General features: G+C 36.8%; 1 protein-coding gene across 2 annotated transcripts in view; it reads right to left on the bottom strand.

Moving 5' to 3' along the window:
- ptprna (protein tyrosine phosphatase receptor type Na) overlaps window positions 1-12,413 on the bottom strand; it is a 28,457-nt gene extending 16,044 nt beyond the window's left edge. The window contains exons 1-8 of one of the 2 annotated variants that reach the window (XM_039683448.2): window positions 12,109-12,413; window positions 8,509-8,559; window positions 3,324-3,434; window positions 2,710-2,803; window positions 1,236-1,389; window positions 846-1,155; window positions 280-405; window positions 59-90 (exon numbers count right to left, since the gene is read on the bottom strand). In XM_039683448.2, the coding sequence (XP_039539382.2) occupies window positions 59-90; window positions 280-405; window positions 846-1,155; window positions 1,236-1,389; window positions 2,710-2,803; window positions 3,324-3,434; window positions 8,509-8,559; window positions 12,109-12,184 (954 nt within the window). In that variant the 5' untranslated portion in view covers window positions 12,185-12,413. Of the gene's footprint in view, window positions 1-58; window positions 91-279; window positions 406-845; window positions 1,156-1,235; window positions 1,390-2,709; window positions 2,804-3,323; window positions 3,435-3,770; window positions 3,790-8,508; window positions 8,560-12,108 lie in introns of those variants that run through there. The other variant, XM_089133321.1, reaches the window with a different exon arrangement.
- Window positions 12,414-13,139: the final 726 nt, after the last annotated feature.

The following is a 13,139-nucleotide window of genomic DNA, read 5'->3' on the forward strand; positions in this document are numbered from 1 at the left end:
CAGGTGAAAGTTTTAATAGTTTCTTTTAGTGTTTAGATGAATCATTAGATGCACCTACCTCTTTTACCGAGACTGTCCCTGGAGACTGATCTGAGGAAATGAAAGATAAGAGAAAAAACATCACACAGTGTTTTTTCCCCTCAAGTAATCTAAATGAAATTAAAATAACAAACTTGACATGCATGACAATAAGACCAGCTGCAGTGACTTCCTCCTATATGAATGCATTTGCATGCATGCCATAAGTACATTTGTTTGTGTTGTGATGCGACTTTATACCTGTGTTCTCCATGTTTTGAAGCAGCTGTAACACTAGAGTAAGTCTTTTTATCTGCTGAGGGCTCAGGTCTTGTGGGTCCACCCCAAGACCCTTTAAAAGACTTGCCAACTGCGCCACTTTATCATCTGTAACACAAAGTTCAAGATTCAACACTCAAGAGTTCATTTTCATATATCCAGGTGACATTTTGTTGCACCATGCAATGAAATACTAACTCTGCAATCCCTCCCAGCAACCACTGACATCAAAAATTACAGTACTGCATTTCCTGGGATTTACACCATGACCCTGGTGTTATACGAGCTTCTAAGAGCTCTATTTTAGATACAGGAATCCCATACTTGAGTTTCACAAAAACATATTTGTATTGTTAAATTTAGGAAAGGATATCTGTGAGCCAACAAGTTCAAAATACATATGCAAGATACAATAAACAGCTCCATAATATGAATTTACTCCAATCTAAAACTAAAGCAAAAATGGCACATGCAGATTTTAATACTGAATTGATTACTATGACCACATCTTAACATTTATAGCATCCCAAAAAAGGTTCTCTACTCACCATCAATTCCGGCAAGAGAACTGTAGTCCTGAGGGGGTTTCTTGTTGGTACGCTGGGTTGAGCTGGGCTGTTCCTGTAGGGTGTAGTCCTCTCCATATTCCAAAGGGAAATCTAGATCCTCATAGTATGGAGCGGCAGGGAGGGCTGCTGCCCCCCTGTGACGGAACGGGGGTTGTGCGGAGGAGAGGTAGCGAGACACTGCATCTTCCAGGAGCTGACGGTCTCTGTCTTTTTGCTGGGATCCTGTTCGAGAGGGTGGTCGCTGGTATCCCATGCTGCTGTGAGGATGGAGTGAATGCGTCATGTCCTCCTGTTAGAGAACAATGAGAAAATGAGTCTAAATAACATTTTTTTCTCCCCCTTTCTGTGCTACTTCTATGCCAGATTTACTTGTAGGTATGAGTACGGGTCCATTGGTAGGGCTTGCATCCGGAGCGAGGAGGACTGGTGGGGGTCTAAGACCATGTAATCCATGTAGCTCTGAGCTGGACCAGGCTCAGAGTTCGAGCTAGAAAAGACCTTCTTAGCTGCAGGCTGTGGCGGCCTGAAAAATATAATCAGTTGCATTAAATCTAATACCAGAGATCAAACATCTGAGTTCCGACAAGACCTTTGAAATCAGGTTTTACCGGAGACACTCAAAGTTAGAAAATAAAAATGTATTTCTCTTCTGTGTAACACAGAAGGAGATATTCTGAAGAATGCTTTTTTCACAATAGATTGGACTTTCCAAGCCTCAAAAAGGATGCAAAAGCATTAGGGATAATTTAGGGATTATACCATACACATCTGCAGTATGAAAGTCTTTTGTCTGAGAAACATAACAATATTTCAGTAATAAGTCAAATGTATTGAAAATCTTTGCTGTGTCCGAAATCGCCCCTATTTAAAGGAGTAGTTCACTTTTTAAAAAAACTTTTGCTGATAATTTATTCATCCAAGATATCCATGTCTTTCTTTCTTCAGTTGAAAAGAAATTAAGGTTTTTGAAGAAAACATTCCAGGATTTTTCTCCACATAATGGACTTCAATGGGAACCAAACGGTTCAAGGTCCAAAAGACAGTTTCAGTGCAAACTGCAAACTGTTCAAAGGGCTTTAAACGATTTCAGACGATGAATAAGGGTTTTATCAAGTGAAACGATCAATCATTTAAAAAAAAAAAACGTTTTATAAGCTCAAATGGTCGCCTTATTATTAAACAACAGCAAGTAAGCAGCCGCCCTTCCAGTGCACTAAGTGTCCGAATTCACTCACTCTTTTTCATTCAGTCCTTCAAGTGGATAATATTAGTGGAAAAATATAGGGAATAGTGGATAAGGGTATGGGGGCGATTTCGAACACAGCTCTTCATATCTGTTGGAACTGAAGCCTTCGAATTTGAGTTTCTCTCAATGAATGCAAAAACACCAAAAAGAAATCTTTAAAAAGAAAGTCTTGACCAAGCAAGCTCTACTTTGAACATTCATGAGGGAATAAAATATTCTGTTGAAACACATTGATTGGTAAGGTTTAAAACACGGTGTGAAAAATTAATTAAAGAATCAGACAGATCTGGTCCTTAGGTTCATCTTGACTCAATATTCATTTGCCAGCTCATTGGAGGGAAGTGAATAACAATTCAATTTTCACAAAACTCTGGTATGAATTAAAATAAAACTTAGAATACAGTGCACTTTCATGATACTTTTATGGTTATTTTGAGCTCCAGAATCCATTAACTGTAATAGCACAGAAAAAAAAATGACCAGGAAGAAAAAAAAAATTGCACTGAAGAAATGTCATACAGGTTTTGGAATGACATGATTGATGAGTAAACGATACTATTCCTTTAAACTAAAAGTCATATTTTTTCAGGTACTCACTGTGCATTCTGGTTCTTTTGGGAGCGTGTGTGAGGAATACGGCTCAGCTCCTTAGCAATGATGTGCTGGGTGATTTCATCCTGCCAGGAAAATCCTGTCCACATGCACACAAACACACATTTCATTACAGACACAAGTGCTATCACAGGTGCACGTTAGTGTGAATCGTTAGTGTATTCACTTGATGACAGGTGACAAGCTGCCTATTCTAGTAATAGATAAAATAAGGATTCAGAAAAGCAATAAAGTGTTAAATACTTGAAAATTCGGAAGTGGTTGGTTGTAAGAGCGTTTTTTACATTGTCATGTATCTTTAGAGATTAATAATGGACAAATTAAGTCTTTGGACGCCTCAGATGTAAAGTTATTTGCTGTCAAAGTGACGCCAAAATGAATGGGAGTCAATGGGATGCTAACAGCAGGTGAAGTTCTGCTACAATGGCGGCTCCCGTTAGGCTTCAACTTCCGGCTGATGGATTACCCCCTTGGATGCTGCACATTGGTGGTGGTTGAGGAGACCCCCCCCCCCCCTTTTTTTTGTCTTAAAAGTTGTGTGTGTACATAGATTTTCTCTCTGCCTCTGTGTTTGTGTGTGTGTGTGTGTGTGTGCTTACCCTGAATCATTAACTCTTTAAGCACTTCCTGCAGTCTCTGAAGAACAGGAACAGAGACCTTGTATTGAACCTGATCATGCCTTGAGCTCCGACACTGTCCAAAGATCTTGTCTGCAATACAAACAAACAAACAAATTATTCAGATTAAGAACACTGAAGAGAAAATCTGGAAAAGAAAAATATTTTAAAATAATATTTTTCACAATATTCTGATTAAATAATGCAAAAAAAAAAAGGTTTAAAAGTTACTAATGTTTGTGTAAACAATATGTCGGAAAAAAATTAAGCGTCATCTTAAACTCTCATACAAAAAAATACAGTGCGACTATGAGGCATATTAAAATGTCGCAGACAAAATAACCCATAAGTGAAAAATGAGCAAGTTTCCTGACTAACAAACACCCATAACATATTCAACCCACTCAACACACACTTTCATACACTCACATCCCACACATACACCACTGACTCATCCCTGACTAAACCTCCAGTTGTGTGGTTTAAAGTCCCCGTGAACCGGAAGTTGCAAACGATTTTTCTCCAGTGCTGTGACGTATTTCCAAGTGAAACGGAATATTGAACAGAGGGCAGGGTTTTACTCTAGCGCTCCTCCTCTCCGTCTCTCGCTCATAGCAAACTAACGGTTTGAGGGGAGTGGTTAAGCGTTTCCCCACCCAAGTTGTGAAACCTACGTCATCAGAAAAAGAAACCGTTCCAGACCGGAAGTAACTTTTCAGATTTTGATTAAAGATTACCAAGGTAAAACATTTTTTAAATATATTTTTACTTGCACGGATTAATTGTTCACCACAAGACTAGTAATATGCGCTAACAAAGTAAATAGGTTCAATTTTGATTTCACGGGGACTTTAAAAAAAGACCTTGATCCCTTAACGCAGATGAGCTCTAAACATGAACCCGGCCATTTTCTATATCTCTGAGCGAGTCTGTCCATGAATATGACTCACGGCTATTTCCAGCACAGACGGAGATGTGAGAGCACTATGGGGGCGATAGATCAGTTGCCCCGAGGCATGGAAATGCACAGTACATTATTACATCGCAATAGAAGTGACCCAGGAGAAATGATGTCACACCGCCGCTTTAGTAAAAGAAAGACATGATACCGTACTCAACACATTTCAATAAGTTTATCATTAGTTAATGCAACATTTACACTTCTAAAGCATTTATAAATCTTAGCTAATGTTAATTTAATACATATTTCTTCATAACATACACTTTTTAAAGGTTGCTGCATTTTTATTTCACACTTTTGCTGACAATACAGAACATCGGTTTAGAATAGACCAACCCACATAAATAGATTTTGAGGCAACATTGGGGCTGAATGATGAAGCTTTATTTAATATGATGTTATAGCTAGATTTGTTTCCCCGTTATACAATGTAACATATTTTTAAGTAACTTTTGTATTTGATGATGTGTACACTATAAAAAATGCTGGGTTGTTTTAACCCAATTTTGGGTAAAATATGGACAAACCCAAACTTTGGGTTAAAAATGTCATTTAAAATGTTAACCCATTTACTGGGTTTGTCAATATTTTACCCAAATTTGGGTTGAAATAACCCAGCATTACTTAGAGTGTAGTTAATGATGTATTCAGTCATTGAGAGTGATTGGTAATTGATGGATTAGTGATTGGTGTTACAGTCATCGTCTGTACCATCCTGTCTTCGTCTTCACTACACTTCCCAGAATCCTCATTGTCTCCACACCTGAACTCACTCCCTCATTACCCACCTGTTTATCGTCATAATCATCCATGTCACCTGTGTTCACCTCGTCATTGTTTATTGTTATCTGTATTAGTCTCCTTCTGTTCTCATAGTATAGCGTGTGTTGTGGTTCCTGTTTAGTTTACTTATTAAAATCCTGTTTCCTGTTCATCCTCGTCTTCTCATCCTTCCTACCACCACGTTTGTTAACAATTGGTCATGATGTCATTTTAAATGTGATCGAGCTTTGAGTTTTTATAGTGTGCGGGATTTCCTTTTGTTTGTAGGCTATAAACATATAAAACATACACATGTTTGTTAGAATCTCTTCTTGACCAGATTCCTATGATGAAATGACAAGCTATGAAGTGAAAGCGTTTTGGGAATCTCTTTATTTTGCTAACGTATACCTGAAGTATATTATGTTTAAACCCATTTTGCCACAGAAATTAAACAGTAAAGAGTTTTGGTCTCCCTTTATGTTGTCTTGCATATAACAAAATGTTAAGTGCAATGTACTTGTATGTATTCGTGTTGTATTGCAAAACACTTTTGCTGCTATTGAGGTGGGATGAGGGTACGGTTACAGAACGGATATTATGTAAGAGTTCTTTTTTTTATCTTAAAATCTCTAGAGCCTCTCTAAAAGTCTATAGCTTATATACATCCAGAAGGTCTTCCAGGTTTGTGGAACTGGACGGACATTGTGCCTCTGAGACACACAGCATTTGATCACTGTGAATTAATTCCCTTTTAAAATGTGTTTTCTTAACACTGCATATCTAATCAGGTTTTAACGAACACATTCATTATTATTTGAATTATTACTCAGTGAGCCATTTAACCATGTATTATGGAAGGCTTTTGTCTTTCAAACACATTCAAATAAATTCACATAAATTCATATATTATAAACGTAAACTTTTTTTGACAACTGAACCTCTTTGCCATAATATATTTATTTAAAGGTCATTAATATAAGTCAATAATAAATAATAATAGTCACATGACATGCAGGTAAATGAATGCATTTTTAAAATCTTTTTTAGTAAACGTTTTATTTTGATTGTTTTTATTTTTTTTATTTTCATTTATGATCCAATTACTTATTAGCTTTTTTATTATGTATTATTTAATGCCCATTTTGTGGTTGAAAACAAAGAATGGAATGTATTGTTTTTTTTCTTTTTGTATTTTTATATCAATATGGTACAAGATTATTCAAGTCAATGTGATAAACGATTTAGGTCAAAAATACGTCTATAAATAATTAGTCAAAAATAATATCTTAGTCACATTATATTACATAAAATGTGTAACCTAGAATCAGTAACTGATTATTTGTAAGTAATCTACCCAGCCCTGTCAATATGTGTGTTTGAAAGTGTAAAACCTTCAAACAGCAAACAGCAAAAAGCTTTTCACTGGAAAAATAAAACAGTTTATTTATACACCTGTCCATCCTTTTATATGATTGGGAACAAAGAAGCCTTCATCGCGTCTCCAAGACCCAAATAACCGTCACTGCGAACACAAGTCTTTGAAACGCATTTTAAAGAGCTCCTTGTATTTGTGTAACCTCTACTGAATTGGCAGGTAACCGTGTGGATATAATAATGTGTGCGTATGTGCGTATGAGACGTGATTGTGTGCGTAAGCACCGGGTAGTGAGTCATCAGTGGTTGTGGGGGCGTACACCCAGCTTCCATGGGCTTGATGATGTCACCGTTACCAAGGGAACGTGGAGCAGGGGTGGGGGGGACTTGACGGAGAGAGAGAAGAGCAGGTGACAGAATACTATGGTTTATGGCTGTGGTAATACAGACACAGGTAAATCCCTGAGAGGAGTACAAAATCACAGATGTGATATGTGAATGATACCAGTTGAAATTTTCAGGAATTGCGTTAAAACACAAAAAGCGATATGGGTATACCCATACAAAGTCTTAAAAATAAAGCTTCTTTTTTTTCCAGTGATGCAATAGAAGAGCCATTCTGAGTTTTTAAAATAACCTATTTTTTTCTGAGTGTGAAGAAGATTTTAATAAACAGCCTTTATTCCACTGTAAAGGGCCTTTTGTGCAATAGAAAGCTTTTGTGGATGTTTGTGGATAGGAACTATTATTTTTAAGAGTGAAAAACACACAATAAGCAGCACTGATAACTTCATCTAACGCCATCTAAATGTTACACACAGTGGAGTTCAAAAGTCTGAGACCACATTATTAACAAAAAAATTGAATTCTGCAAATTAACAGCTAATTGTTAAATTTTTGCTGCATATTTGTGATTACACACTATTTCCAATCAAAAATGCACACTTCTGACAATGACTTTGGGAACTCCTTTGTACAGATGTTCTTGTTTGCATGAAGCACAAGATGTATCTCAAATCATGCTGAAGAACATTAAGTTTTCCACTTGTTTACAGGTTTAACATTTTGTGCAGCTCAAGTGCTCCTGACAATAATGCAAAAGAGAGACACCTTTCAGAAGGTACTAATTTCATGTACTAATATGCAGCCTTTAGAGGTAAATAACGTACAAATGTGTACCTTTTAAGAGGATACGGCCCCAGTGACAGCTTTATGGGAGTGTACTACTTCTGAAATTCATTTAATTCATGAATAAAACCTTTCATTCAAATTGTTATACACGGTAAAAAAACATTGTTGGTTTAACTTGAAAATTGAAGTAACCTGGTTGCCTTAAAATTTTAAGTTTTTAAGAGTTAATAGAATAAAGGAGGTTGATTTAATCACCAGAAGCTCAAAATATTATGTTATATGAACTAAATAAATTATTTAAGTTGATTTGACAAAAGAAAAAAATCGCGAAAATATGTCTTTTATATCAGTTGTAATGGAAAAAATGGGTAGCACTTTATTTTACAGTCCAGTTCCAAATGTACATACTATTTACTTATTATAGCAATTACAAAAACTGGGTAATAACTACTACCCCTAAACCTAATCTTAACCCATCTACAATAGCTACCTTGTAGTACTCAGTAAGTACACGTACTGTAAAATAAAGTGTAACCAACAATTTTATTAAATTAGGTAATAATGCAAACTACAATGTTTTCTATAGTGGTCCCAGACGTATGAATCCTATTGTATCTCAGAGTGGACATCTATGTGCATATCTGACACAAATAAAGTAAACATCCTCCTCCAAAACACACCAACTTGGTTACTGTCGACTAATATAAAATGAGTGAAATTCCCTGCTGCGTCAATTATTTAGCTGTGTATGTGTCTCTTGTTGCGTCGTAACAGGATGTAGCAGATCTGTGCTGTCAAGCGATGATCCGGATCTCACGATTAGATCATCAAGAGCAAGAAATAGAGACAGGACACAGAAGATAGCACCAAGTCCTTGTTTTCGAACTTCAGAGAATTACTGTATCTAATATATTGTGCCTGAAGTGTGATACTCACCCTCAGAGCAGAACTGCTCCCTAGTGCACAGCCTCTTCTCAAACAAGCAGCCTGCATGCAAGAGAGAGAAAAAGACAGATGGAAAGGTAAGAAATATAAAAAAGCAATATAAAAAAAAAACATTTAGGGCCATATTTACAAAAAACCTCTGCAGTGAAAAATTAGCGATAAAAAGGTGTGGACACGAATTCAGGTGTGGAGCTATTTTAATGTGGCTGACCTTATTGCGTGACCATTTATAGGAGTTTCCCCTTTAGATGCAAAATTTATGTGATTTATGGCTATTTGAATAACTAATGCAACGTGATTTAGACACAGAACGTGTTTTTCCATTCCACTGCATTGCTTTTCCATTGTGTTTCAATGGAAATGCGCTAGACGGGTCTCTTTAACTGTTCCGCTCACATTCTTTTGCAGCATTGAACATTCTAAAACATTTTTTTAGTTCCACTGACCTTCATCATGTGTTTTTAACAGCAAAAACATTCTTTGTAAACCGGCCCTTACTAAAGTTTGCGGTAGTCATTTTACTGGTATTTGCGCCATTACCAATCATACATCATTTGACAAGATGTAAGATAAGTCTCAGGTGTCCTTAGTATATGTCTGTTAAGTTTCAGCTCAAAATACCCCACAGATCATTTATTATATCATGTTGTTAATTCCCATTTTTGAGTGGAATGAACATAATGCTGTGTTTGTGCCTTTGATACTCTCCCAAAAGCTAAAAATCTCCCATGCTCACATGACATTGTAGTTCTTCATCAGCATGAACGTTTATTATCTGCATTCGTTTTAATAGACACATTCTAAACTTCTGATGTGGTTTTCTGAGAACACATATCGAAGCATGTGCATAGAAAGCTGATTGTCAGATGGTGTGTCCTGTAAGTATTAAACTAAGTTCTAAGTGTTCTAAGTGTAAAACTAAGTGTTATTGCACTTAAACTGTTGCACACCTCATCGGCTCTGCTTGTTTGCGACCCTATACGCTAATTAGTCATTATGGAAATGTGGTGCTTCTGTGTTCTTTAATTTGTGCATTTGTCAGAATCACCAGCAGAATAATCCACTCCTTTTAGTGCTTTTAGGGAATTTGCCATTTCACACAAATTTTACTTTTTCGTAAATCAGGCCTTATATTTTGACATCTATCGAAAGCATTTTTGACAGTTCTGATATATGAAAGATTCAAGTAACCTTTCCTTCACCAACACAATCATCTCTGCATGGGACTATGAACACACCTGTCAAAGCCGACTCTGTCACAAGTGTTAGAGCTTAAAAACACAGTCCGAAAGCGTATAAACAATATTGAATCAAGATGAATCAATGACAAGAATCATTCATCCATGATGGCCTATGATTGGAGTAGCTTGTTTCCCCTAAGATGCAGGGCTCTGTGTAGGCAGATAGAATGAGGAGGAAAGCTCTTGGCATGTGCTGAACACAGCTGATCAAATAAAAAGGCAACATAACTGCCAGTGAGCATGACCTGACTATGCATGAGTGTGTATATGTATGTGTGTGTGTGTGTGTGTGTGTGTGTGTGTGTGTGTGTGTGTGTGTGTGTGTGTGTGTGTGTGTGTGTGTGTGTGTGTGTGTGTGAATTGTAAGGCTGGCCAACAGCACTGCTGTCAGGGGAACCGAGCAGGACAAACAAAGATAAAGAGTCAGACTGATAAAGCTGTCGGAGAATAAAGTAAAGTGGCCTAAAATCTAACTTAGACAATTTTAAAGAGCATGAAGTGTTTTTACATCATTCTGAATGGAAATATATACCAAAATGTGTTTTTTTGTGTGTGTGTGTGTGTGTGTGTGTGTGTGTGTGTGTGTGTGTGTGTGTGTGTGTGTGTGTGTGTTAGCTTCAACCCATTATACTTCACTCTCATAATGCTGATGAGCTCATTCAGTATGAAGAGTGAAGGTTACTCAGTACAATTTCATTAAAGAGCTATTTTTGAAACACTACAGTTTACCTCGATGACAATTCGATTGTGTAAATTGTGTAAATTTTGTTTAATATTTATGGATATTTTCCAATAGAGCAAATGGACTCAGATGATAAACCATCTAATCTGATGTCAACCTCTCATTTCCACTTTCCAATGATTGCTTATCACATCAGTGAAAATGACCGTGTTTTACTCGCACTGGATTAATGATTAAAAAGTGCACTAAATTCCTTTATAAAACAAAATGAACAAGGCCAGCCATTGACAGATTTTAGTCTCAGACAGTGCAAATCTATAACTATAATTATTAATTCTGTTAAGATAATAGGCAATTTAAATGCACAAAATACTCCAATCAGTGGTCTGTATACATTAGTGTCAGGCTTAACCCTCTGGGGTCTGAGGTGTTTTCTGGGTGGCAGTAAGTCAACTCTAAACCTAATTCTAAAAGGTTTTTTTCCCTATAATCTTTACAAAGGTAACACTTGCCATTTTTTCTGCTTTCAGATCTTAAACGAAACTCAACCAGATCAACCAGAGACTCATGAAACAAGGTGTGGGGAAATGCAAGAATGATGGACAAAGACCCTGTTTCAAAATCTACACCAGCCCATAGAAAATTAGAGAAGATTTTAGGATGAACGAGACAAAACTAATGCTTGCAAAGACTGCAACAAATATCAATTTAAATGAAATTAATTTCTATATATTAATGTAACATATGAATAGCCTAGGCTAGAGAAAAATTAGATTAATCGATATAATTGATCCTGCATTTCAAACTAAAGCCTTAATCAGAACGTGCAAAGTCTAGTGAGAATCTTGCGGTATTTTGAGCTCTATAAATGTCAATAACGCACGGATGAATTAATTTATCAACAATAAGAAAAACGGCGTTTACTAAGCAAACTACGACGGTGCACTCGAAAGTATGTTTATAAACTGGAAACTATAAGATATAGTATAAGATTTAGCCTAGTAGATGACAGTATATATTACAGAAATATTTGCAAATGGGTCACTCGTCCAATGTCGTCGACGTGTCGCCAAGGTTACAGAGAAGAGTTATTTCTATTGGTCAGAGCAGGGATGGAGGATAAAAAAGTAGTTTTCTTAACCAAATAATGCTTAGGTAGAGGGGAAATATATAAGTCGGATGATTTAAAGCCTAATTAAACTATGATGAAACATAAAGTGGATAGATGCTATACACAAATATCAATATTGGTCCTCTCCATGGTGCTGAAACGCTCTTCCTTGTAGGCTACTGTCCATTTCCACCAGTTGCGCAATGAAGCTGAATTCAGTTCAGTCAATGCCTACAATAGCCTACATCTGATGCACCTTTAGTTGGAGAAGTGATCACAATATCTTGGCAAACACGACCAAACACAATAAGCAAATATTCTCACGACCAAACACAATATGCAAATATTCTCAAAAGTGTTTTAAATGAATGGAACGTCATAAACCGTCTCATACGTGTCACATAACTCACTAAACTGCCTGCGAGAAGCATTAGTTGTATAGGCTATATAAGTAAATGTGGCCACATCGTAATTGTCATAGGCCTTAAAAACCACACTAATGCACGTCTTTGCACAATGAATCCTCGAAGATTTTCTCATCTGCTGACATAACCTACCGTATTTGCCTGCCATTCCAAGCTGGCAGAATACGGACATCAAAAACAGGGCTCTCCGTACTCGTGGATGCATCATATTAACTATCCACGGGATTGAAGTCAGCACGCGTTGTTTTATCGCCCTCCGTCGAGAATTTAAATCCACATCTTGTCTGTTGGTGCCGCAGGCTTGTGCTAAACGCTTGTAGCATAAGTGATGGACGCGTCAGGTAAAACACATTAACTGGCTTTCGTTTTATGCAGTAATAAACATAGGCAGTAACGAATGTATATAATTTGTGGTGCGGATCTGGAGCAGGAATCACGATCTTTCTTCACGGATGTGAGGAGGGGACCCGCAATTACGTCATATGGAGCCCAGGAGATTTGTGAAGAGTCTTGCATGCAAAAGGAATAAGCGAGGGGGCCAACAGACATCTTTAAAGAGCGGGCATGATCTGGCTGTCTGTTATTTAGCATTCACAATATTTTCGGCGACTGCAGATTCAGAAGATGGCTGAATCCTTCTGTTGGTTATAGTTTTCCTCCTCCTCCTACAAGCAAACTGAGGCGAATAAGAAAATGACCACATGAAAGAATGGATATCTAAAAAGGCAAATCCATGACAATTGATATTGTTTAATTTGCATACAGAAACGTGTTTTCTTTTATTGTCTGTCATATTGAATGTTTCACATGAAACGTTATTTGTTCTCAAGTCACAATATTTTGTGCAAGTAGGTGGAGTGGATCAGTCAGACCAATGTTTCTGTCTGTTGTTTTTCTTAGATCTTCACACACAAAGTCCTATATTAGGCTTACAATATGACAAATCATTTAGCCTATACTATATAAGCGTATGTTCCACTTTCATTTTTCGTATTATTAGGCTAATAATCAAGAAATAGCTAGATTAAAACATAGCCTACAAAAACCTCCAGGAGAACAAGACGCTTCAACAAAACCTCCGTAGAATCAGATAACCAAAGCAAAAATTAAGGATGTACATGAAGAGAATAAATAAAAAATAAAAGACAAAGATAAATGGTTAA

Source organism: Pimephales promelas, chromosome 7 (assembly GCF_988280905.1).
Source record: "Pimephales promelas chromosome 7, fPimPro1.hap1.1, whole genome shotgun sequence".
Lineage (NCBI taxonomy): Eukaryota > Metazoa > Chordata > Actinopteri > Cypriniformes > Leuciscidae > Pimephales > Pimephales promelas.